The sequence below is a fragment of the Myiozetetes cayanensis genome, unplaced genomic scaffold (genome assembly GCF_022539395.1).
Source record: "Myiozetetes cayanensis isolate MyiCay16 unplaced genomic scaffold, myiCay2020 scf14, whole genome shotgun sequence".
In the NCBI taxonomy this organism is placed as follows: Eukaryota; Metazoa; Chordata; class Aves; order Passeriformes; family Tyrannidae; genus Myiozetetes; species Myiozetetes cayanensis.
In genome coordinates this window covers 6998132-7024973 of record NW_026087048.1, presented here as the reverse complement: position 1 = coordinate 7024973, position 26842 = coordinate 6998132, and the positions used below count along the sequence as shown (strand labels likewise).

General features: G+C 37.7%; 1 protein-coding gene across 7 annotated transcripts in view; it reads left to right on the top strand.

Annotated features, from left to right (window-relative positions):
- The window catches only part of TCF12 (transcription factor 12), a 161561-nt gene that overhangs the window by 30132 nt on the left and 104587 nt on the right, over positions 1-26842 (top strand). For all 7 annotated transcript variants that reach the window (XM_050309897.1, XM_050309898.1, XM_050309896.1 and 4 more), the window contains exons 4-6: positions 11871-11944; positions 13808-13876; positions 24185-24287. In XM_050309897.1, the coding sequence (XP_050165854.1) occupies positions 11871-11944; positions 13808-13876; positions 24185-24287 (246 nt within the window). The remainder of the gene's footprint in view (positions 1-11870; positions 11945-13807; positions 13877-24184; positions 24288-26842) is intronic.

Below are 26842 nucleotides of genomic sequence, written 5' to 3'. Positions count from 1 at the left end.
TCCTCCACTCATAAACTGGGATGCAAAGAGACATTTGATGCCTTATTATGCCTTCACAAAGTGTGCTCTGCAAAACACTTACATGATAGTATGTGGAAGGGTAATTATATTGTTTGTGATTGGAAGATAAGAAATTCTTCCCCAAATACCAAGTCATGGTTGTCTTTTTCAAAAAGGCAAAAACTGTTCTCATTATTTTATGCATTTACCAGAATGTGAAGAGTCTGTCTTGTGTTAAAATTATTTGATAACCTTATAAAATGGTAACATTTTTATTTTTAGTGGTTGAGCAAATCTGGGCACTTACACAACTTTCATTGTATTGGGGTGCTGGAATATGAACAAGTAAAGTACAAAGTGAAGCGAAGTCTGAAAGCTGTTGCCAGAGCTAAAAGCAGCAATGTAGAGAACTGATTGCAGGATTTAAGACCAATAAAATTTAAACTTAAAGTCACCACCCAGAGGGGCAATGTGTTTAAATTGGCTTGTTTTGGCAGTGCTCAAGATCCTGAAATACAAAAGAGAAAATGGGATGTAGTAATTTATAGAAGCAACTTATTTGGCACATGGAACCCAAGACTTGTTCTGGCTAAAGTTCAAAATGTACTTTGAAATTTTTAAATAAAGATTCTTACTTTTTGTCTTTTGATTACAGAAGAACTAGAGGGAAGGAAAATGCTTGGGTTTTTTGCCATTTACTCTGAAGTAATTTACTCTTCTTCTAACTTTTGGCTAAAATTCTAGTAAGTGAACAATTAAGTATGCGTGTGAGAGTTGTGACAGTGTTGTACTTCCTGGTAACCTGTTGCTACCCTAACACTGAGCAAATTCAGTATTTTAAAGATTTTTATGAGCTAATTGATGTTTGATGTAATTCAAATATGCATTTATTCAGTTATTTTTCTCACACACTGGCTTAGTACCAATGGTTCAATAAAGCCAGTAGTCCCAAAGTAGGATTTTATGCATCAGCACACAGTGATGGTTGGGTTTTGTCTTTTCTTATTTTTTCCCCTGAAGAAATCATTGGGTTTTTTAAATACAGCCAATCTCAATGCTTGAGAAGTGCTGGGCTGGCTTCCCTGGCCCTTCACACAACCCTGACTTTGGCCTTGTCTGATTCTCGTGCTCTCCCTTTCCTTTCTGCCAACACTGGTGGTGTTTGGCCTGGTAGTGAAATACTCCTGTGAGCTCATCTGGCCAGAAACCAACAAGGCTTTTTTTTTTTTTTTTTTTAATGGTTCTGTTTTCTACAAGTTTCTTTGGGAGCAGGTTTCCTGCAGGTCCCTACAACACCCTGGTGCTGCTCTGAGGGAAGAGGCCAGAAGAGCCCAGCTGCGGGGACAGTGAAGTGTTAAGGGAAGCGGGTTGGCCTCCTTTGGGGGGCAGCCAGCCCTCAGTTGTTAGGAAGATGGGCTGTGTTTGCATACAGAAACCTTGACTCATAGGCTGTTGTTTGGCAGCGATTCCTGCAGCAGAATCCCTTGTGAGGAGTTGGTAAATGTTGCTGGCCTGTGTGGAGACATTGCATGAGGAGATTTCGTGCTGCTGTGGCTTTGCAGGTTGGATGCTGTGCTGGCAGTGACTGCTGCTCTGCGGTGCTGGGGAGCTGAAGGGTTTTAGTATCCATCCACTTCTGTTTCCTTCTTACTGTAATATTAAACTTTTAGTATTTGTCCTAATTTTAATGTACAATCATTAGCTTCAGTGTTCTGATCAAATATCCCTGGAAATCAGTTCTTAAAATTAAGGAGTAATTTTTATAGGAATTAATTTATGAGACTATTTGGTGCTTGTTTAGAAGGACTTTTAAAACATCCGGGAAGGAGGAATTAGACAAAAATAATTGGTTATTGATTGCTATTTGCTTTCTGACTACTTAAGTAAATGTTTTAAAGTCTTTAATAGTGTATTATTACTGTAGGAAGGATAATTACTAGGTAAGGGTGCTTTTCACCACAGAAAGACTGTCTACTGTATTTTATTGACTTTCAGCATTTTCTAGCTATAACCTACAGAACTGCTGTAACAGCAAACTTGGAGAAGCAGCAACAGCAAATTTATTTTGTATTCGAAGTGCAACTTGTCCTCATTTAAAAGAAAAAATGGCACGAGTGCACTTTTAACAGCAACAGGTATGTCAGTGCCAGCTGTAAGGCTGTTAGAGTTTGAAGGCAATTTAAAATGAGGTTACTTGACTATAAATTCCAGTTCTAACTTTTTTGTCAGAGTTCTGCTTCTGAGGAGTGCATGGTTTTTAAGTGCATTTTATTAAGAGTGCTTTAACTCATGTAACACTTGTTACAAGAAAAGCATTGAAAACTCAGATTTCTATAAAAAGTGTGATATTTAGGATTTAAGCCAAGTAACAGTGTTATGCAGTCGGACCAGGCTATGGAGTATTAAATGAAAAGCTAGCAGAAGAAATAGAAGGAAGATCAGTGAAGTCTTCAAACAGGAAAAAAATGTCTTTGGTTAAGAAGTAAAGTTAGAGAAATATCAACATCTTCACTAGCAAGTGGAGGTGTTTCTGGACTCACTTCCACCAGAGCCAGACCCTATCAGTTTAGTAGTTATTTTTGGCAATAGAAAACTTAAGTTTTTTATGTTTAGTTACTGTGACACTACTTCAAGTTATTTTCAAAATATTTGCATGTTTTTGCTAAACTAGCAATGTTAAACTATTTAATTATTCTTTAGCATTTAAATATCACAACGCTGAATAGGGAATCTTGACTACTCTGAAGTTATTACTTCTGTGTTACTGATCCTCTACAGGTGTAATTTTGTTGTTGAAAGGTAGTCTTTCCAGATTTATAAGCTGTCACAACACAGATACTCTACCAGAAGATAATTAAAATGTGGATGATCCTAAAGAAATCAGTAGGTCAGGTAATACCTTTTGGTGATGAGGGGAGGAACCAGTGAAAAGGGGTGTTGTGCAGCTTTGTACTTCAGTGAGCTGTGGTGACATCTCTTAGGTCAAGGGAAGGAACAGACTCTTTTAAACGAAGGGAAAGAGTGGAAACACTTAATGAAGAGAAACCAACGTTTTTGGGGATAGAAGGCAAACCAGGCTCCCTGGGCTGTGTGTGCTGCAGCACTGCTGTGTATTAGCCTAAGGCCCATTAACATCAGGCAGCAGTCGTCCTTCCACCTGGTTTGTTGATGGAGGAGACTGAACTGTATCATATCAGCTTTCCAGCATTGTGGGCACACCGTCATTTGCTGCCACTCACACTAAGGGAGCTGTCAACACAAAGCCTGCCTGCCTGCTTCAGGAGGCAGCTAACAGCCCAGGCAGCAAGGAACTCACTTCAGCAAATATTTGGGCAGATGTAATGATATCTGGGAAATTTAAAGACAGATTTCTCTCCTTTGTCAGAGAACATATTCTTTTTTTTTCTTTTACTTTAGAAATGAAGTTTAACAATACCAATAAATCCTCTGTCAATTAAGTGGTTGGAAGAAATGTCTCAGTGTTGAGGGAAGAAAGGTTTATTGTTTTTTTTTGTTTGTTTGTTTGGAGGTTTTTTTTAAGATGTCTCAGGGCCCTGCTGGCAGAAGGGGCTGTGCCAGATCCCCGTTTGTTCAGACTGGATTCTGGCTATGACTTTTGGAAGTAATGGAATTATTGACAACTGTTGGTTTTGGACCTCTGCAAAAGGAGAACATCTGGCAAGAGCCTTATTACATTCCAACCAGTTTATGGAGAGGGAAGCACTGGATGGTACAAAATGCATACTGGAAAAAGTAGTTCTTGATTCTGCAGCCTAGTGTTAACTTCCATCAGCTCAAATTCTCAGCTATATAAATGCAGGTAGAGATGCTTCTAGAAATGTTTTAATAGTTTACTTTAAACCTTTTTATCTCCATGCCTAAAATAATAGAAGAAACCCATTCTGCCCCAGTCAGCTTTTTTAACCAGGGAAGAGATGCTACCTTCCCCTCGGACAAACTGGTAGGCACTTCATGGTGCTACATGGCAAATGGTGAAGCCCTAACCTTGCAAAAGCTTCTTTCCTGATTGAAAATTAAGCATTAGGGAGGGTTTCTTCATGATTTTTGGCAAAAGAGGAGACAAATAAGTGAAACAGCTTGTAATAATTACCTAAGTCAACATTTGCTATATTTATTCTATTGTTTTTCTCATATGTAACTTAGAGCTAGCCTACCACACTCTGGCTTAGGTGAACAGATGTGCAGTGCCTGCATTTATCCATTAAGCATTCTTCCCTGTTTAAATACTGAACAGATAAACTTTGTTTTTAGAATTGAAAGAACATGTTTAATGCTGACACGTTCATGGAATAGACACTTCTCTGCAGCTGTATTGTAAGAGCCTGAATTCTCTCATGAAAAACTGAAATTCACACAACCCTGATGTGTAAATTCTGTTTGCTCAGTAGTGAGAGTTGATTCCTGCAGCTGACTTAGATATGCTCTGTAGAACAAGTAATCTGAAGAAATCTTTTTAAAGATATGCCTGTCTAGAGGCAAACTTGAAAACCTTTCAGACTTCTTTGTATTCTACATGCTTTGTTTTATGAAAAGTGTAAGATGTTTTAGATTGTTGTGTGTATTGTTTTAGTGTGAGATGCTGCTGGTAGTAGACAAGATTTCAGTATTGTAGGGTAGCTAAAAATCAGATACAGGGACCCTATGTGCCTTAGCAAGTATAGGCTTAGGAAATGGCTTGGTCTAGATCTTCTGAAATTCAGACTCATACTCAGGCTTCTATGATCAGTGATTGTTTCCAATCATAGAATTGCAAATGTGAAATTACATTGGCATTTACTTGGCTATACTTTATACTATGCTTGCCATTATACTTAAAGCTCAAAATTCTGGTTCATTAAGTTGCAAGGTTTTTGTCTGATGCTTGATTTCTCCACTGATTCACCTTCATGAACCTGGAAATTCAAAATATATGATGTTTCTCACAAAGTTTTACCTTTTCTTTTTATTTCCTCCTACCTTAAAAGATTGGAGTGTTTATTAATGATCTTCTAAATATCAACGAAGTACTTTTAATTTGTTGCAGTTGGGTTATTTTAATTGCATAAAGATGCATGACAATCATCATCACCATGAAAGGATACTGACCTCAGGTTGATCTTGAAGTTTGTTTTCAAGAGGCTCAGAATTTGCCGACCACCCTGTGATACAGTAAATGACTGAAAGAACTTTTTCTTAACATTTTTAGGTATGTTTTGAGGAAAACTGTCACACTTGCAATGTTTTCTTTGCTCATGAGAGCTTACACAGTTGTACCCTGTGTAACTCAGATTTATTGTGTTCTGGTGCCTGAACTGGCTGTTTCCTGTGCTGTTGGAACACAGTTGGTAACAGTGGCTGTTGCCTGTGAGGCTTTATTAGAATATTTTTGGCCTGGTGTGTGCAGTCTTGTGACACTGGCCTTGATTTGGTGTATATATAAATATATATATATATTTTAAAGTGTGTGGTTATATAAAGCTGTTGAGTCATAACTGAAGTAACCACAGGAAAATTTGCCAGTAGAATGGATTGTTCTGATAGGCAGTACCACAGGGCTGGGACTTGCTTGTTAGAGCTGTGCAGGCTGATACGTCATGGCTCAACACAGAGAGGGGAATAAGCAGCATGATGCAATTTAATAACACTTTAACTGTGGGTGTGTGTTTGCTTGTGAATAAAAGCTCTGAGTTATATCCCTGCTAAAGGCTTGATCTCTAAGCTGGTTTGCTTTATTCACATTTGTAACCAGGGAGGCTTCAAAACATACTCTGTTTGTGCACACATGTAGATGTTACTTATATACAGGATAATTTAGGAAGATTCACTTTTTAAGTTTTCTTTTAGAATTTTAACCCTAAATTGGATCAAAGAATAGTATTAAAGCTTGTATTAATGTAGGGAAATACTCTTTTTTTGGGGCAAAGAACACCTGAGCACCTCTGTGGATTTCTAAGGAAATTCCTTTTTTTTAATAGTTAAATGCTATTTTTTATAGTTTTCTTCATTAGCTTATGCTTGAATTGTCTGAATAACTATAGACAAATAACAAATGCATTGCATACAGCATATACCTCCATTTTTGGAAATAATACTCTCCTCTTTGAACTGGATTTGATGGACTTCTTCTGGCAAGATGGGTGTAGCAGTGTGAAGTTTTCTGGTTTAGCACAGTTTGTGTGGGAAATGCCAGTTCCAATTTTAGTTCGAATGGGCTGTATTGTATTTAAAGTGTCCAGGTCATGGCAGGTCACTTGGGGTGTTCGGTGATGTGATTTAGAGTCTCGGAAGCAGAGAATATGAGCAAAGAGAAGCAGGTCATTCCTGACATTTCTGTAAGAGGGCTGCTATTACAGGAATTAATTTTGTTCTTAGGGAGTACATAGGTCTTACTGCAAGAAATGAATAGGACTGTTTGTGAAATCAAGTTAAAAGTAGTAATTGCTTTTTTTTTTTTTTAATGGGAAATTGTATTTAGGTAATGAGTTGAAACAAATCTTAAAAATGCTTGATAGTTATGCAGGAACTGTATTTAAAACAAATTTAAGTTTTCATTTGTTTTCCTGAACCAACGTGATTTTTTTCCTGTATTCTTCTGAATTTATACAATGTAAGTATTTTGCTGCATTAGAAAAAGCTCTTCAAGTGTACACCCTGAAGTTTTATTCTGACCTGAGAAAATCTTGTTCTTGCAAATAATTTTCTGTATGAAAATATAGGTTTTAAACAGCTTTCCATGCAGGGAGAATTCAGTTTGCTGATATGTTAGGTTACAATTAATTTTTAACACCTCTTAATCTTGATCTTGGTCTTAGTTTTGGTTATTGCCCAGGCAGTTTGTGTACTTGCTGTACATTCCTCCCATTTGACTAATTTTGTTCCACTGAAGTTTTAGTTGTGATTGCCTATTCTGTAGATAGAAGTGAACTTTGTATAGTGCGTATTCTGACTATTCTTAAAATAATTTCCACAATAACTGGCATAGCAGATGTTTATTCTTTGCTATGTCAGATAATCATGCTCTGGAATTCTCCAGGATAAACACTGTTTCAAAAATGAAAATTAATCTGTTTATTCCTATTGGTAATCACTGTTGATATTTCAGACAGATCTTACACACTGATGTAGATGGAAGCCAGTGTTTTATGGGCACCAGTTGAGGTCACCAATGTCTCCTTGAGGGGTTTCAGTCCCTGCAGCGCTTCCTGGTGCTTTAAAATCCCTGTAAGACCATCAGTACGTTCTCCAGGAAAGAGTATGGATGGAGATTTGAAATTTTTTTTTTTTTTTTCCCATCCATACTTGTACTTCCCCTTGTTTTTCCTTTGGGGGTGGATGGAGAGAAAGTTCTCTATTTATAAAGTATGAAATGACAGTGGTTTGTCTTTTACCTCATTATAATGTTGCATTTGAATTTATGCCGATGGCACTGAAGTGGTTCCACTGTTGGTAGGTTGCCTGTGTTTCATTTCTCTTCTCTATTTGATTAATACCCTTAGCTTTGTATATTTTAAACCTACCACATTACATCTATTGTTAAAGCTGGTTTTGGTTTGAGTGTCATTCTGGACCCCCTGTCATCTGTGTTTCCACCCCCTCCTTGAGTAATAAATGTGTGGAACTGTATCTTGTCTTTACTTATTTATCTGACTTGTGAATTTCGAGTTCTTTGTTAGAATATAAATTATTTTATTATGTATTAAAAATAGAGTCTATTATAACAGGAGAAATATTTTCTATTGGAAGCAGTAAGAAGAGACTGAGAACTAGTCTTGACCTATTGAAAGTTGAAATATTTGAGTATAGTATTTTTCCATCAAATAATACTACTCTTTGTACCCCCTTACCAGAAAGTATAGATCTAAAAGATAATTTTAAGGTAATAATTGGTATCATACTTCACAATAGACCTTTGCAATATACGGCTTAATGGTAGATTGATTTGTTTGTGTCTAAGATGCAAAACACAATCAGCACTGTTATGGTTTGTGCTGTAGGTTTCTTGTAATTGATTTCAGCAGTTGAATTCTATCTGAAGGAATATCATTACTCTGAAACAAAATTGGATAAAGAAACTATAAAAGATAGAAACTCATACCTTGAGTACCTAGTATAAGAATCCACAATGTGATTTTTTTTTGTCAAATCATTTATTTGATCAACATCATAGCAGATGGTAACCCTATAAAGTATATTATCGTGTTTACACGAACATTAGAGTCTGTGTCTCTTGAAATAGGTTTTAAATATAGTCTTCTTTGTCTTATGCCAGCAAGATTAACTTTCATTTCAGTTTGATTGTGAGATCCAATTTTTTTATTAGATGAATGTTTTGACCTGTTTCTTCAGAATGAATACATATGTCCAAGTAATGAGGCAACAGGTTTCTTCAGCTTTTCTTCTACAAGAGCTTGAGATGCTCACAGCAGCATCATAAAAGGGACAACTGAGCAAAGCCTTTTTAGAATTCAGTGCATAAAGCCAGAAAGTGTCCTTGTGACTTGGCCCATCTTCCTGAGGTGAGTGAGGAACACTCAGCCTTTCCTGCAGCCTGACCAGGGTTTGGATTTGGAGATTTTGGAGGGTTTGAAGGGTTTGGGCTGTGCTCTGTCTGGGCTAACCAAGAGCAGGGCTGTGTCCTGCTGGTCCTCGCTGAACAGTGCTCTGACTGCTGGAGGTGCCGTGTGAGCCAGCCCAGCCCAACCTGGTGGCTCAGGGTGCTGCAGCAGCACCAACCTCACTGACTCACCCCCTCATTAAGCTACAACCTCTCTGCTGTAGGAACAGTCAATTTTGATTGAGAACTATGTAATATTGAGTCATTTCCATTACTTTCCATCTTCAATGCCTCCTAAAAAAATGAAGGGTGGGTAGAGGCTCGTTGTGCTCCTGTCTACTTGAGTGCATGTGGCTGTGTTTCTGGACCTTTAGAACAACACAGTTGTTCCATGTCCCCCTACTTTGCATTACCTATAAGGCTGAGATACTGCAGCCCTTCCCTGTGGAGCACATTTTCTAACTGTCACAGCTTTCCTGTACCCTTATGCAGTGGCTACTGGAATTGATCCCCACGTTTCCTTGTGGAAGGTGTTATACAAAGGTGATGATTCTCCTAGTTCCTTCATTCTCCTCTGTATTTCCTAGGAAAATGCTAGAACTCTTTTCATGACACTTCTGCTCTGAGACTTTGAGTTTATTCCCATAGATGACTCCCGTGTTTTCTTACTGAATATTCCCCACTTCAGGAGCTTTCCATCTGAAGGGTGTATCTTATGGCCCAGGCTCATTCAGTAGAATTACCTTTAGTTGTATTAAAGTACTTGTTGTTTGTTTGTACCCAGCCTGCCAGAAATTGTCTGGGTCTTTGTCTCTTGCAACATTTGGTTTGCTTTCACCTGTCATCCGTGGAAGGACACATTAGTGTCCAAACCAGAACAGATTCCTTGAGTGCCGTCATCGACACGGATCTGATCTCCTGGTTGTGTTGCTGCCTACCTGGGTCTGCACTTGTTTGGTGTCTTGTGCTGATGGAGCCCAAGGGCAGCAGCGGTGCCATTCCAAGTCAAATCCAGATGTCAAGCAGCAAGACAGACTGCTGGTGTTCTCTGTGCACTATATGATTTTTTTTTTCTTGTAGCCTTTACAGAGCATCTAAACTGTGAAAGCACATTCCTTGTGTGCAAATTTTGTGTCAAGAGTATGTTCAGATGTTTGGGTCTTGTAAGAAGAAAAAATGCTGCATGAAAACGAGGAAAAAGACACCTGACAACAAAAAGGAAGTGTGTTGATACTCCTGACTACTCTAACTAACTGTACTGGACTTTTTTTAGAAGAAAGAATTACAGGAACAATTTAGAAATCCGTTTTCCTTCCCATCTTAAACCCTTACATTTTGTTTCAAGGCAGTTTCTTTAAATTATTTGCATAATTCAAATGGTAGAATTAAAATACAAGAATTTTTAGCTGTTCATGTGCTGATACAGCAGAACCTTAACATAAGTCCTTATGTCCCACTGACTCAAATTTTTAAATGAGTAGCATGTTGTACTGATCAGGGGTCATGCATCTGAACACTCTATGCATAACCATTATCTACTGACATATTTCCTAAAATGGCTTGATATCATGTACTGTGTCTTAAACTTTCCCAAGGACTTGGTCTTGCACAAAGATATTTTTCTTCCCCCTCCTTTCCTCGCTCTCCCCCCCCATATGTCTCTTTTGAAACTCAAGCAATGGAGGACTTGTTATGATAATCACTGGATTACTAGAGCTGTTGTTTCTGGCAGAAAAGAGTCAATTGTGCCAAAAGATTACTTTTGCCTTTGTCAGTGCCAGCCACGACTCTTTACTCAGCTCCTGGACCAGTTACAATGAAACAACAACAATGCTGTCAGCTGCAAAATGCAGCAAACTTCCCCAAAGTGCTGGCTCAATATAGTGGTGGGTTTGCATTTTTAAAGGATGTTTTCAACCTTGAGGATCTTTCCTGCAGTACACAAAAGGTGTCTATTTTTTTATCTGACTGATTATACTGTACTTTCAATTTGACCTTCCCTTCTGCAGGCTGTCTTGGTCAAAGCAGTATTTTATAGCTTCATAAAGCACATTTCTTAGGGAAATAATGATTAGAATGCTAGTAGTCCATAGGTAGTTATTTGAAGTATTAACTTTGTAGTATGGTCAATCTGAGAAATATTAATGAAAATTTTTATAGTTGCAATATAAAATTAGGCTTTAGAGATGGTTGTATAGAGCAACTTGTGCTCTACTCTTATTTATAAATTGTCACACTTAGTTCTTATTTATAAATTATGAAATTATAAAGCTTCATAAATATTTTATGGTATATATCCCATAAAAATATATCCTGTTTATCAAAACTATGAGAAAAGTTCCTGTGACAGGGAAGTAATGAGTTGTGTTTTGGAGGCCTCAGTGCGTGGAAGTCTGCAGTTTAGGATGGAAGTTCCACACATTACCAAAAAATCATGTAATACACATTTTCAGGAATCTGCTTGCTAGTTTTATCCTGTGTGAAGGAATTTGCCATAGGAATTCAGGTGCTTTTGCTTTTAGTTGTTTGGGAATGTGGTTTAAAGATGGTTTGACCATTTAAATTTGACTGGAATTTGAATGATGTGTGGGACATATATTCTAATATCGTGTTTAAAGATCTCCCTGTTTTTTCCTTCCCCTTTCTCTTGTGATCTGTAACCTGGATTTGCATAAAAGGAACTGATTCTAAAAGAACCGTTACGGAGTGTAAAAAACATCACTTTTTTAGTAGGGCAGACACCATGAGCCTCTGTGGGTTTTTTAAGCCATTGAAATATCACCAGACTGTCTTGCCTTTTTTTTCCCCCCTTATGCTAAAATATCTTGTGTGTCATGTGAAGGCCAAGGAGGGGAAATAATTTTGCACATTTTACAATACTTAAGCAAGACACAAGAGCAGAGAGTAGCTAACAAGTATACATTTCACAGTATGTGCTGCAACATTCAGTGCTTAAGATGCAGGAGAAATCGGGCTGTGCAAACAGCCCCCGTGTTCACATCCTGGTGCTTGTTTTGTTCCTCATGCTAATTTCTTATGGATTGGGTAGGGCAGACACTGCAAATCTTGGCTTTTTATGCTCCTGTTTTCAGCAGCTGCAGGTGTCCAAATGAGCAGGTTCCTCTGTAGCCAGCTTAATTAACAAGGAAACTGTTCATCTTAAATTTTGTTTTTAGAAATACTGCTGTAAGTACATGGAAGCAGATGAATTTGCTTTAAGTGCGTGGAAGCAGATGAATGTTCTTTCAGGTTGCATCAGAGAACATTGTTTTTATTATCATTTCTTACAGGTCTGTATTTTTCTTTTCATTCCTAGGTATGGATGAGCGAACAGGTGCCACATCCTGGGGAACAAGTGGCCAGCCAAGTCCTTCATATGAATCTTCAAGGGTAAGATACCCACATAATAACTCACAGTACAAGTTTATGGGAATGTACAATGTAAATTGGCACATGATTTGGCAAAGTTTTTGAAGGTTGAACGCCTTTAAATACACTTTAACGACTTAAATAGACTTTAACGACTTTGAGCTACAATAGTGATTCAGATTTCTAAGGCTAAAAAGTATTTGGGTTAAGAATTCATGAAAATAAACCACATATAACTGCACTGGAATGAATGATGATCATGAAAATGAAGTAGAAAGTCTTGTTGCTCAGGAGCAGATTTATTGGCAGTGTAGGGAGCACTTGCCTCTGTTAACATTCCCCAGCTATAGTATGTGCTGTGTTATGATGTTGAAGAGAGACTTCTCTTTAAAATCCCTTCCTCCTGTTCTCGTTCCCACTTCATCCATCCTGCTTATTGAGTTGCAGGTTTTTGATAGTATCTGATATCCTGGAATAACATTACCCTTTTAAACCCCAACTCAGTGGTAAAAAGCAAGCTTTCCCCCCAGTAACCCTTTCATCTCCTCAGTATTCTTTTTATGAATATCTACTCCCTAAAAAGCCAATGAGCTCAATACCTAAACTAGAAATACCCAGCAGACCTGATGTTCTGATTTCAGTACCTTGGAGCCAGAGCTGTGTTAGCATTTGCACCTTTGTAGCTTTCTCATGCTGTGGAATGAAATGGGTAGGCTGCAAAATCTTGCTCAGCTCACTGGATGCTGGTAAAGCCTCTGCCTCACTTTGCATGACAGCAATAGATAAAAAGACCCAATTTTTCTATTGATCATTAGTAAAGGAATTATAATAGAAATGTAGAAGTGCTTTATGGGTTAAAGAAACACTTCTGTGCAACATGGAAATTAGGCATTCTATTAAACATCCTGCGTAATTTGAGGCATAAAGCCCAGCCTTCAAATGCCTCTTCTACATTTGAAATGGAGTCTTATTATGTAGCTTTAAGTAACTCATATTCTCTTTGTACATATTTGGTGTTTTGACACTCATTTATGATGTTGCTTATTAATTGTAATCAATCACAATTTAAGGTGATCTAACTGGAATTTGAGCTTGTAATTCATTGGCTGTGTGGTTATATTAATCACAATTCTTTTGTGGTAGAGGATCAACCAGCTAACGTTCTGATAATGTAAAGGTGAGCCTTGTGTGTTAGCCTTTTGCTTTTATATGAGGCAATAAAGAATAGTAGTCTGCAATGTCATCTAAATGACAACAGTTTACTTTTTAAAGACAACTCAGTTCCTTTCTACAGGAAAACTCCGTTCCTGTGTTCTCCCCAGAAAAGTGAACACTAGATATATATATTTTTTGTAGATAGAATTGATAAGGATTAAGAGGCACAAATTAATTTGGCCCATGGCTGTGATCTGCAAAGAAAGGAGAACACAGGAATTTCTCTTCTGCACTGAATTCACTGAAAAAGTGCTGGATTTCATTTACCAGTCTAAATCAGACTTACATGCATAAATTTTGTCTATGATGTATGGTCTTTCGTTTTTGCTTTTCTTTCAACTAATGAGGCACATTCACTGATTCAGAGTTTTGAATAACGAGAACTTGTGAGTACTCCTACATGGGCTGCCAGAGCAGATGTCTCTGAGGAAGAGCTGAAATGAGTGTGTGGGTCTGTATTGTAAGAGTACAGATCACTTTCTCAGGAGGCAGAGCAAAGGATACACAGCCTTTAACATTCTTAGCTTATTCCTTGTGGTGATTAACGTGGAGTTTGAAGAAGTTATAATTGTCTTACATGTTCGACTTCCTAATCCAGTGCTTTCCCCATGATTTCAATGGAGAATGTTATTCTTGTCCTAATTGTTCCTTCTACTTGTCTGTTTACAGGAAAATGGCAGTCTCCATGGAAAAAGCTCAGACCTTTCCACAGACATAGAGAAGTTGAAATCTCAAGAGGTACCATTTATTCTTTTTACATTTTGTGTGATTTTTTTATTCTTTTTAAATCCGTGCACAGCCTCCTACTGGAGTTTTCCTTTAAAAGTCACAACAGAGCGACAAAATTATTTAAGAATTAAAAAATTTAAATTGTCTGGAATTTCCAAAGGCACAAAAAGATAAGCAGTTTTCAATTGAATAGAATTGGAATTTGGTGATAGTTTAGTACATAATTGTTAAAAGCTAATGGAAAAAGATGGTGGAACACTGGCTAAAGGACATCTTTCTTTCCCAACTCCTGCTGAAGGTCTGTTCAGGTCAGTACAGATGGTTTAATTGCACTGATGCTTTAGGAAAGAGTGGAAGTGTAGGGCAGATATTTTACCCCCTTTACTGTGTACTCTCCTGGCAAAAGCCCAGCTCTTGGGGGCTTAGATTTCCTGGGCAGAGCCAACCTCTGGACGTGGTTCCTACAGCTACTACTGGGCTTGCTCTTCTGTGACTTGTGAGTTTTTCTGACTTTGGTTACAGTTTTGGCAATAATTGCAAGCACTTCGTGCCCAAAATATTGGTGTTTTTATCTTAAGTGTGCTGACCAGTGATTTAACTGATTTCCACCATGTTCCCGTGTTCTGAATAGTAACAATTGGTTGTTACTGATGTACTTGGTAATTTTTATTTCCCCCCCAAACATCTGTATTTTACGTGCTACTTCTGTGTCATTCTCGGCCAAACTGAAGAATTGTAATCTATTGCTATTGCTTGTATAATAACTTCTCCTAACCTGGGGTTAGTTCTTGGTGCCATCCCCTGAATCTGCCTTTTCTGTGTAACTCCATCTTTAGGGTGATTATGGCTGTGTGCACTGGTCAAGATGAGGGTGTTCCATAAATCTCTGCCTGACACAGTGATACATTGATTTTCTGTTCCTTTCTTACTCTATACTAAGTTGTGTTTTTTTGACTGTCACTGAGCTCTGAAATGATACTGTTTTAAAAAGTGTGTAGAAAAATTAAGATTTTCTTTTACATTGTACAGTAGTTACATTACTATGACACTGAATTATTTTTTAACACATTTCTTTTGTGTTTATTTACACCAAATTTTATCTACTCTTTTATTACCAGTTTCATGGAGAACTGGCTTTGCAACTCTACACTAATGTTTAGTTAGGATTATTTTAAAATGCTTTCTAGTTATCAGCAAACTTTACTATGTCTTTGCTCACCCACTCTTTTTGATTTATTCGTGGAATTGCTGAGGGATTTTGGTACAGTTTTTTGGGAAACCGGGGAAAACACTGGTAACTTTTCACTGTGAAAGCTAGATATACATACCTGTGTTTGGAGTGGGGTGTTTGTTGTGTATTTTAAACTTTTGATCAATAAATAATTTGGAAAAGAACCTTCTGTCATATCTGATAGCAGTTTATATTAAGAACCTCTGGTAATACTTATTAAAAGCTAAACCGTTCCTACTTCAATAATGTTTTGAAGTGATGCTGAAGGCTAGGAAACCTTGTATAGGAGCCTTGCCTTCTCATTACCAAAAAATGTTAAATAGTGTTCTAACACTGAAAGACCAGTGGGTATTTGTGTTTGGATTGGCTGTGATGGTCTTAAATTTGTGAAAAGGTATATATTAATGACTTCTATGTGCAAGTTCTCTTTCATAAGCCAAATGTTTTGTTAGAGAAATGAGTAATTTGAAGAGATAGCTCTTGGGGGAAAAGAAAAAAGTAGGAAAGGTTTATTGTTTATAGGAATAATTCAGGAATGGTAGTTAGCAAGTCAGTGGAGTTCTGCTGGTGCCGATGGTCTCCCTAATTCTTGAATGATTGTATTCAAGTCCATGTTTGTGTCTCTTGTGGTGCTCGTTTTTCTTCTTGGTCTCCAGTCTTGTTTTTGCTTCCATGTGTGCAGCAGTGGTGGGTTTCCAGGGCCTGTCTTTGGTTGCTGTCTCTCCCTTATGTCAGGGATGTGGAGCTGGAGATGTTTGCAAGCGTTGGTGATGCCTTACGTTAGAAGGGCAGGGGGCTCTGGGTGTGTGTTGCAGGGAAAGGTAAAGCTGCTTTTTCAAAGTCTTGCTCTACTGAGCTCTTGGAAGCAAATTGTGAGGTACTTGACTCAGGTACCATGTTTGGTGCACAATAATACCCTGCAGAACCTGAGAATTTTGCTAACCTGTTGTGAGGTGATACCAGAACTTTGGAGCTTTCCTACTGTAGTTGGAAGTTACAATTTATCGTGTGACAACAAGTTGGTATGATCACCTTTTGGGAATGAGCATTGTATTGTAATTAAATGCTTTTCTCCCATAGTTGTTACTGTGGTGGGGCTCATGATTCCTTTTATGAGGAATAATGCTCTGTGAGGTCTCCTTTCACTGTTTTGACTTTGTTTTAACATGTCTTTGCAATAAAAGGAGCAAGTTAGTTCTTGATCTGCTTAGATTGCTGTCTCCAAATCAAGCATATCTGAAATATTTTTCCTAAGACATTTCCTTGCTGGATAACCTTTTTATATATACACACATAATAGTTTTAACTGTTAAAAAATTAGCATAAATTAGCTGAGGTATTTTTCTTCCAAAATCCCAACTGTGGGTGTTTCAAATAACTTCCAGCATGTACATTGCACTACAAGCTGTGAGTGCACATTTTGACCTGATTTAACACAGACTGGAGCTCCAGCACTGAGGATGCAGTTTGTCCTTCTGTTCATTTATGTAACTCTGCTTTGTATCTCAAAACTTGAAGGCAGATTTGATCTGATCAAGAGACCACTGCTTGATTTAGATGCTTTTGTAGCATTAGGCAACAAGTTATTCCCTCTCCTGTATGTGAAATACTCCTACATGGATTAGAAACTGAAATTATATATGCCCAAACTACTCTCCCCTCCCTCAAGTAGTACTTTTAATTAGCAAAAAAGTCAAAAAGTGTAACGAGATGGCAGGTTTTGAAATAGTATTTTATACCTCTTGATCTCAGGTACATAACAAGAAAGGAAGCTGTAATATAGCAAAACAAGGCAAGAGGGACACAGAAGTGCAGGAATTGTTAATAAGTCAGTTGTATTTGTGTCCTTTTTCCTCGGTTGATATTTTTTGCAGGGGAGGAAGGTAGTTTGGTGCTTCTTCTGCTGGTTATTTGCTTTTCCTGAAGTATTCTATGAATTAGCAGATGATTCACTGTGGAATCAAAGCCCAGTATTCCTTATTCAGTGCACAGGGCATAGCATACTTTGTAATCTGATTTATGAGCAGCACTTCTCAAGCAAGTTCTGATTTTTAAGTTCTTAATGCTTTAGTTAGGTTTTCAAGTATTGCCTTTAAGCATTTGTTGTTAGTCAGTTGGCTATACTTGTTTTATTTCCTGCTTTATATCTTAGATAAGAGCTAGAAAAATCTGGTTTCCATCATATGAATTTATTTCAGCTGTACTGGAGAAGTGGATCTTTTGGTTGTGCTTTTTGTTTTTATTACCACTACCTGTCATGTTAAAATTAGCATTGGAATCTGTCACAAATTAGTTTTCCATGTGGCCAGGGAATTGTCCCACTACATATCATGTTAATATTTATCTCACAGGAATTTAGAGGTGTAATTGGCTATTGGGTTTAGCTGTCTAAAATCAGATTTGTCATTCAGTAAGTTAACTTCCTGGAAATGGATTTAGAGCTGGAGAAAATGGTGATTATTTAAAAATAATGTTCAAAATAAATAAATTTCAAGAATAGATAAACCGTGTTTTCCATTGTTCTCATATTCCATTTCTATACACAGTTTTCATGTATTTTAGCTTGATATGTGAAAAGGAGATAATGAATATTTTTTGCTTCCCCCCCATGTAGCAAATGAAAAAACAACTTAAAAGCTGCATTTCTGCCTTTAGGATATTGCAGTAGAGTGTTAACACTTGCTGATAGTGGAACGGAATCAAAGCTGCAAAGTGGAGCTGGTGCAGTTGGGTGATCTCCACCAGCAAACTGCATTTAGTGCTCTTTTTAATAAGTTTTGCCCAAGTTTCTCGCACAATCAGGTGAGATGAGGTTGAGGCACTGCCTGTTCTCAGCTGGCAGGGAGGTGGAGGTGGCCAGCATGGAACCTGTGGAGGGGAGAGGTGTTTTCTTCCTGGCACCTCAACCAGGGCTCAGCTTGGCCTCGGAGCTTTGGGATCATAGTAGGGAACTGATACCAATGGATGAAACAATGTAAGGGGTGTGGGGAGAGCCTCAGAATTATCCATCTGCTCCATACTTTGGAAAATCATTTTGGGCATTGCTTGGATCCAATATTATTCCCGCTAATAGTTTACTGTGAGATTGTCAGCAATTTAAATGAAGTAATACCTGTGACAATGTGATGTATCTCTATGTTCAGTTAAGATCAGTGAATATAGTGCAAGTGCTCCTCCAGGCAGAAAGGAAGATGACTCTTCCCTGGATTTATTTTTACCCTACCTTCATTTTTGCAACATTTTCCCTGATCTGTGTGTTCAGTAGACCCAGCCAGGTTTTGGCTCTATAGTCTTTCCTCTTGGAGCCACTGACAAATACATGGATTCAATGGCTGAAAACACTCTTTAAAGAAAAACACCACCACCAAAACCCCCAGGTTGTTTATTTCTGGAAACCTACATGATCACATAATCCCTAATCTTTTAAATTCCCTAGGACACCTTGGGATGGCTGTTTCCCAGAGCCTCTTGTCTAATCTGGAGTCGGTGACTCAGCACACTGTTCTGGGTGCAGTCTCTCTGCTCTGTCTGTCTGCCTCTCACTGCCTGTGTCTTGCTTTCTCTCCCCACTTCCCCCACTTCTGGTGTTTTTTCCTGCCTTGTTTGTCTTTAGAATTCTCAGATTAGTTTGGAGAGGCACAAAGTCCAAAATAAAGTGGATTTCAGCAGTAGATTCACTGTCCTTCATTTTCACATTAGTCATTTGGATGACTGTTGCCTGATTCATAAGACAATTGCCAAATTTAGCTTGCAAGGGAACTCAGTATTCCTGAGCATTAAACAATTAATATTTGTTATTTAAAGTCAGCCAAACTATAAAACTCAAGGAATTGAAAGCAGCATTCATTAAATTTAATCCTTTGGTCTGTAGCCATGTCAAACTGTGAAGTCAACCATTCATTTTACTGGAATTTTAATATCTTAAGTTTAAAGGCAATAATTGAGCTGTATTGTAAGTTGCTAAAATGCAAATATGTGCTTATTGATCTGGCAGCTTGGTTGTGAGCCTTAGATTTTGGTCTATTCCCAGGGACTTGTGTAGGAGAGGGCTCAGGGATAAGGGAGGATAAACAACTGAACAAAAAGCCTGTGATCTCTCATTTAGGGGACTTGAGCAAATGAAGTGCTGGGGAGTAGGAAACTGTACAGGGAGAGGTCATTCTTTGGGCTCAGTAAATGCACAGGAAAATTGTGTGCCCTGTACTTAGTGTCTCCTTCATTCTTCAAATTTTACCCTGAAGTGAAAATAGGATGTTGTGCTCATTTAAAAACAAAACCAAAAGCCCCACAACTTGAGTTTAGGGTCAGGAGTACAGTTTTACTTATGCATGGACAAATCCTGGTGTGACTTCAGAAAATAATTACTAAGGGAGAACAGTTTTATATTTCTGAAGTGAAAGTAAAAAGAAGAGGATGAATCCTACAGAGGACCTGGGACCAGTGTAATGAAAAACGTAGGGACAGTGAACTGGGGAAGCTTTTTGTCTTGTTCTTAGGTGAGTTCTGTAGTTAACTTTAACCAAAATGACAGAACTTTAATGGTCATTGAAAGACATTGAGTTTTAGGAGGTTATTTACCACTTTATTTGTAAAATGGCCCACAGACTCATTGTGTCAGGTCTTTTCTTATGGTTTGGTAGGATAAACATGCCCAGTAAGGAGTGTGTTTCTCTGGGTGGTTTGGTTGGGGTTTTTTTCCCATTTGGTCTTCTGGACAAAATGGAATAGAATAATACATTCTGTAGGAATTTTCAGGTGTTCTGTATACAGGTATTTATGATTTTGTAAACAGTCACCAGTTTTTAATTGGTTTGGCTGATAGCATGGAAAATCCTCCTGATAAAGCCCAAATCAGTTGGATGCTTGGGACATCTTACCCAGAAGAGGTAGGAAGAAAAACTGTTGCAGCTGTGGAGTTTTGTATTGGTGGACTTAATGTATTGGAATGGTAGGAGAACATCACTCTAATCCAATGAAATACCTGAAAAACTACTGAAGTTAGAGCATTCCATGTTGAGATTGCCTTTACTACTCAGTTAAATTGCAGCACTAATTAGTAGTAGTCTTTCAGCTGAAATTCATGACAGGTATTATTAACAGACAAGAGTTGTTGCTTTTCTTTGTAGACATATCTGACTTGGTCTTTCTGATCACATGCAGACTGAAATCTGGGGAGAGGCCTGTGCAAAATGAACACTGAAAACATTACAAAATGCTGTGAGGGAACAATTAACCCCAATTACACTTTATTTGGGCTGTAACAGTACAGAAAGAGAAGTTTTGTCTTCCTTTGGGAAGGTTAAAGCTTGCTTTTGTAATAGCTATATAAGAGGTTGGAACAAACAAGATGGTTTTGAGTTTACAGGTATGGCATCTAATCATGTTCAAAATCAGTTTGCTTTCTGTAAACAGAAAAGTGCCCTGAGCTGTCTGCAGTCCCTTCAGAAACAGGCTGCTTAGAACAGAAAATAAATTTGTTCAGTAACTCCTTTTTTAGACTTTTTGCCGGTTATTTGCCAAACACTCAGCTGTGCACTCGGATGTGTGCTAATCCATTGGGATGTGTGTGGAGCAGCCATGGGGACAGAAATGGGGATGTGCACTCAGCATGGAGTGTCTCCTTCCAGCCTCTCTGTTAAACTTGTCCTGCGGGGAACAGCAGGTAGAAATGTTCCAAAGAGCTTTGGAAACCCACCTATGGTCCAAAGAATGACATCATCAGCCAAAATATGTACCATGGAATAGCTCTGCCCAAGAGGGAGAGGAACTTTTGGCTGATTAATGACTGATTAATTCCTGTTTCTGCTTGGAACCTGTATCAATCCAGCTTCCATCCGGAGAGCTTCCCTAGATTAGTCTTCAAAATTGCTGTGAACTGAGATTGCCTTCCTGTCTCAGAAAGGAAGACTGAAATTTGGCAGTATATATTACTGAGTCTTTAAAACATAGATTTGAAAAGGGGCTCTGATAGAAATTCATATAAATCCTCACCACCACCTTCTGTTGCTTTTGCCATGAGTGATGAGTTCAGGTATCAGCCAACTGTGTTTTCTCTTTGTTACTCAGTCACACAACTGACGTTTTAAAAAACCACTATCCTGTACTGATATTGCAGATAGACTTTTTAAGGCTCTCAACCCTGTTCTTCTTTAAACAGTAAACATCTATTGTCAATTTTCACTATTGTATTTATTAAATATATTTTTAAAGCTTTGATTGTATGACTAGAAGCTTCCAGTAGCTTTTCAGAAGCTATTGTAAGCTTCTGAAGTTTTCATCTATGATTGATTACACCTCTCTCTCAGTAGTAGAACTTTATGCTGTTTATTATGTAGGTTAACAATACAGATGCAAAAGCAAAGATTGGTATCAGGAATGCAATTTTATTTGAAGTACAGCTTAAATGTGAAGAATGCTCTGAAATAACTCAGTGTAATTTAAATCACTGTCCTTAGAGCTCTTCTGATTTTCCTTAATTTGCTTTTGTGAAGTGCAAAAGTTGTTTGTTAAATCAAAACTGGATGTGTTCATGGTTATTTTGTATTCATTTAGTGTGGGAGAGTTGTATGTGGGAATCAGCCCTGGGTTTCTAATCCCAAACAAAACTCAGCTGCTTGAGCTGATAATCCATAACTCAGGATTTAGACTCTGAATAACTGGTGTCAGGGGTGGTAGCCAAGGTAAGACCTCTTTACATCAATCCACTGCAGATGAAGGCTTGGGCTACAACTTGCACAAGTGTAAAGTCTGTAATGGCAAAGAATGAGATGCCTGACACAATTAATTTTAGATATGAATTGCATTAAAGTACAGAAAAAAACAATTCTATTTAAAGGCTTGATATGCCTTAGTACATTTTCCCCCTGTAATATTCTGTTTTCAATGGCTTTGGTGTTGTGAAGGATAACTTGGAGCGTTTTCCAGGTGGATTTGTCTAGTGGTGTAGGAATGCTGTGGTAATTGGTGGCAAGTGCAATCTTGGAAACTGAGAGGGTGTATGAAAAGAACATGGCATCAGAGATTCTTTGATGGAATTTTGATGATAGAAGGGAATATTCCTTTCTGTGTAAGCCAACCACCCAGTTCTTTAATTCCTGTATTTTGGGGGGGAATATACAGCATTAACATGGAGAGGAGCATTAAGAATCCTGTGCATTCGGTAGGTTGTGTTGCATGATGTGGAACCGTGTATGAAACGAGTCTCACTCCTGTTATATTTTCAGTAGTTTTGTTATTTACTTTGTAGATAAAGATGTCTTGAAGATTTCAGTTTGTGGGGATTGACTGGGCACCACTTTCTGAATGCCTGAGATAGGGATCCCCTTTTATCACTGACAGTGTCCTTCACAGTTTTTCTTTTAAAAATAAAATGTAACTGAAATATTGTCTTAGGAAAAATTCCAACCGCAATAACAAGTACAAGCAGAGACACAAATAGGAAGGCACCTACTTAAGAACTCTGGTTTTGGTCCTGTATTTGCAAATTTTTGTTTCTTTATTCAGCAGATTTAATTTCTTGTTTCATTTCAGCATAAAAATAATGCATGTGTGGTGACCTTAGCTAGGAGCCACTCCATTTCCTCAGCAGCTGCTGCTCCATGCTGCTTGGCTGACAGACGGGGCTAGGTCACACTTTCCAGAGGACACCCTTGTGGTCATAACTAAGTTGTAAATGTCACTAAGATTGTTTCTGAATGCCTATCACACGTGTATCGCCGATGCTGAAGTAGATAAAGTCAGCCAAAGATCCACTGGGGAGTTGGGACTCCCAGCAGATGACTGGGAGAGCGGAGCAGCAGCGGGGCTGTGACACGGAGCTGTGACATGGAGCTGTGACACGCAGCCCTAAGCAGGGGAGGGTTTGACAGTTCTTTAGCCCTCAGTCAGCAGCCCTTTGGTGGAACTGACAGCGCTGGCGAAGAGAGGGAGGCCTGTTCCAGCCCCATTAATGTTGTCTGGAGTGGGAGCCTGAGGTCTGAAGAGATGATAAATGTTCAGTGATTGATGATTTTATGGTCCCAAGGCACTCGGGATGGTTCCTGGGAGCTGCGAACAATTTTCCCTCCTCCCTTAATTAGGCCAGAGCTTTAGGTTTCTGAACAAGAAGTGACTAAGTGTGAGTTGTAAGATAAGGTTTACAAAATGCTTTTCAAAACTTTGGCCACAAAGGAGGGGCAGTTTTGTGTGCCAGGTCTTTTTGTGTTTTGGTAGAGAATAAATGGTTTAGTACACATGTGGTAAGTCTAAATGGCAAAACCATTTTCATACCTTTATATGGAAAAGCTTGAAGGCATTTTGAAATGTACGGAAGAGAGTTTTATGTAATTGGGTTAATTAAATAATACATGCATCCTAGGACTTCTTTATTTTCCTTCTCCTATACCATTGGTATAAGCTTCCAGTAAGTCAGTGTTTCCTGACTGCATAAGGTCACTCCAAGCCTGTTAAGTTGGCTGTGCTAATGCGAACAAAGTGCAAAAAAGTGTTTAAATTTCAGTGCTTGGTTGCAAATTGGGTGACAGAGTTGTTTATGTAATCACTATATGGAAGCAAACCCTTTGTCAATGAGCTGTGCTGGTTAGTAATGTGATAGTGTCAAAATGCCTGCTAATCTGTAACATTAATAGCAAGCTGCAAGGAGAAAATGGAATTTTTTCTTCTCATTTGCGCAAACATTTTTGGTTAACATCAGTGATTCTTCCTGACCTTTTCACTGTGTTTTATTCATGCAAACAGAAACCTTAGGGAAAAAAAAATGGCTTGCAAGTTCTTCAGACTAATTTTACTCTCTGTGGTGAGCGACTTAACACTAAGAGGATTCAAATATCAAAATATTTCCGTATCATTCAATTTTTAGAAATATTGTCCATGAGGACACAGCTTATTAAGAAACTATGTGGTTTCTTTTTCATGGTGGAGAAAGTAAAATGTGGGTAGAGAATAATTTCTGTGAGATAGACCTGAAAGCCAACTTTTGTGATTAATGACCAATTGTGACTCTGCACATTTAATTAGGAAAGTGTCATTACACTCAATTAGCAGGGCTGCCAAATAATCTGTTTAATACTCTGGTCTTTTTTCTCTAGGGTTTTGCAGACAGTCCTCATTACAGTGATCACTTGAATGACAGTCGATTAGGGCCTCATGAAGGATTGTCCCCGACACCTTTCATGAACTCAAATCTGATGGGTAAGTAGGTAATTCTTTACGAGTATCCCCTCAAAGCCTCTTTGGTCAGAAAGAGACATTTTTCATTCCCTTGTCTAGGCCTGACATGTCAAGCATCTGGAAGTTGCTCTGTTTCTCACAGCAACACTGACTTTCCTATTCAAATCTTTTTATGTTGGGTGAATTCCTCATAAAGGCCATTGTCAAGGACTTTTGAGAAGAAGGAACTATCTAGATTTTTCTCAAGTTGATCTAGAAAGCTGATATATTTTGATTTGATGTAAATCTCAAATTACTTTAAGGCTTAATTTTCCTCAATTTTTGTTGAGAAGACATTTATAGCACTTTTTAATTTGTGCAGTTTAAAAAAATTTTTTTCTAACACTCAATTCCTGGACTACCTACCAATTTACTTTAGGCTTTTCTTCAGTTAATAATTTAAGGGCTTGCCTCTTATATTTATATTTAATTTTTTAATTTCTTTGATATTTGTTGTGTTAGAAACTCTATCACTTCTAAGGAATAGATGGAAACTCCTGCTTTACTAGGCCAATGTTGTTACTGCTTTCAGGCCTGTGAGCGTTTCACATTTTTTTCTTTTGAAACTGGAAAAGCAAGCAAAGTGTGTATTATGTTGGGGCTTAGGTATTGAAAACTTTTTCTTCATTGCCTGCACTTGTGTTACCTGAAAAATGTTAATGTATTGATGGCATTGTTTGAAAATCTCCTTTTCCCTATTCCAGTTTGGAGCATAAAAATGTTGTTCTCAAAATATTTATTGTTTGCCAGTACATGATTTGCAGACTATTTTTTTTTTTTGGTATCTTAAACTTAAGGATGACTTTGAAAATTTATTCTAAATTTGTACATTTCACACTGTTTGACTTCTATATTCTGCATCTTGTAGACATGACCTATTTTGTGATGTCAGTATTGTCCTTTTAAGACATAGCCATGGTAATCTAAGTGGATTACCTAAATCCAAATCCTGGTGGTCTGCAATTTCTTTTGGAAATCTTTCTACTTTGCTCAGTCTTTGTTTACTACTTTAATTTTCTCTGAAACAATGGCAGACTAAGCACAGCCATTGCTGAGTTTAAACTTTCATACATGAAGCTGAAAACATGATTTTAAAACGACCATCTCTGTAGACTTTGATTAGAGAGTACAATTGGTCAATGGCACTTGCAGCTGAAGACAGTGAAGTTCAAAGGTAGTAGTTATTTTGATAAAGCAGACGAGGGCTTCTCCCAGTACTCTCTCAAATATGTTGTTTTTCAAACACAGGAAACTAAAAAGATAAGTTATTTCAGTTGCTTCTCCAGTATTTTGAGCAGTAGCATGTATGGAATGTCTCTGGGCCTTGTGGCTGATACTGATTTTGTTTCACAAAATACATAGCAAAGTTTGATTTTATTTTTAATTTGTTACCACAGGCAAACTATTTACTCGTGTTTTAAGCCATTCAATTTCTAAACAATATTTGCCCTTAAACATACGAAGAAAATAATTGGTGCAACTGTATCTTCTTAGTTTTTCAGTTTTATTGAAGAGATGATTCTATTAGACGTAATAGAATTAAATCATTAATACAGATTTGAGAAGAAGCCTCCATTTAGATGGTTTTGTAGAGAGGATTAACAAATTGTAAGATATGTATATGTCAGTCACCCAAAGCAGCTGAGAACTGAAATAGTTTTGTAAAGCTTCCTGACTAAGCGTTCTTAAGGATTTTATTTTCTTGGAGCCAAAGTGTTTAGTTCCCTTCTATATGCAGCAAAGAATTATAGAAAGCTTTCAGTATATATCTCTAAGATATGAAGACATCAAACTCTAAATGGATGCTTTTAAAGGTATTCCACCTGTGGTTTTTGACTTGTCATAACAAAAACTTATGTTCATTTTACTGATGTACGGTGTAGGATACAGCTTTGTATATCATACTTGCACATCAGTAATTTTTGCAGTTTATCTTAATTGATGCTGAAGAGAGGAATGATAAAAGCCATATGAAAACTTAGAGTACTAGTTCCCTCTTTAGTACTACTATCTGTATTTATAGTTTTTTTGTCTATTATTGAAAAGTTATATTTCTTTTAAAGTTTTTTGTGTTTTTTTTTTGTTTTGTTTGTTTGTTTTGGTTTTTTGGGTTTTTGTTTGTTTGTTTTTTTAAGAAAAAGTCATACAGTTTTTTAATATTGAATTGTGGACATGTTCCCTTTAAACAGAATGAAAATGTCCATTTTATCAGCTAACATACAGAGTTGATATTTAAGGCATTGCTTGGTTATTCTGTGACCTTTGGAGGTTAAAAGGAGATGGAGCTGAAGAACATGAACTTGATGAGCTTATGGGAAATGCCTCACTAGGGTAAAGCAGTGATTTACCATGGGGGGGGATCCACAATGAATGTCTAAGAAGCACATCCCTTCTCAATATTTTGCCATGACTGAAGTACATCTCTGAAATAGTTAAAAACTATTAAAAAAAAAAAAGAGAGCAACAACATATTTCACCATTGCTGTCAACACTTAAGAGCACCATTAAAAGGAAGAATTGTGTGTCAAGGGGATGTT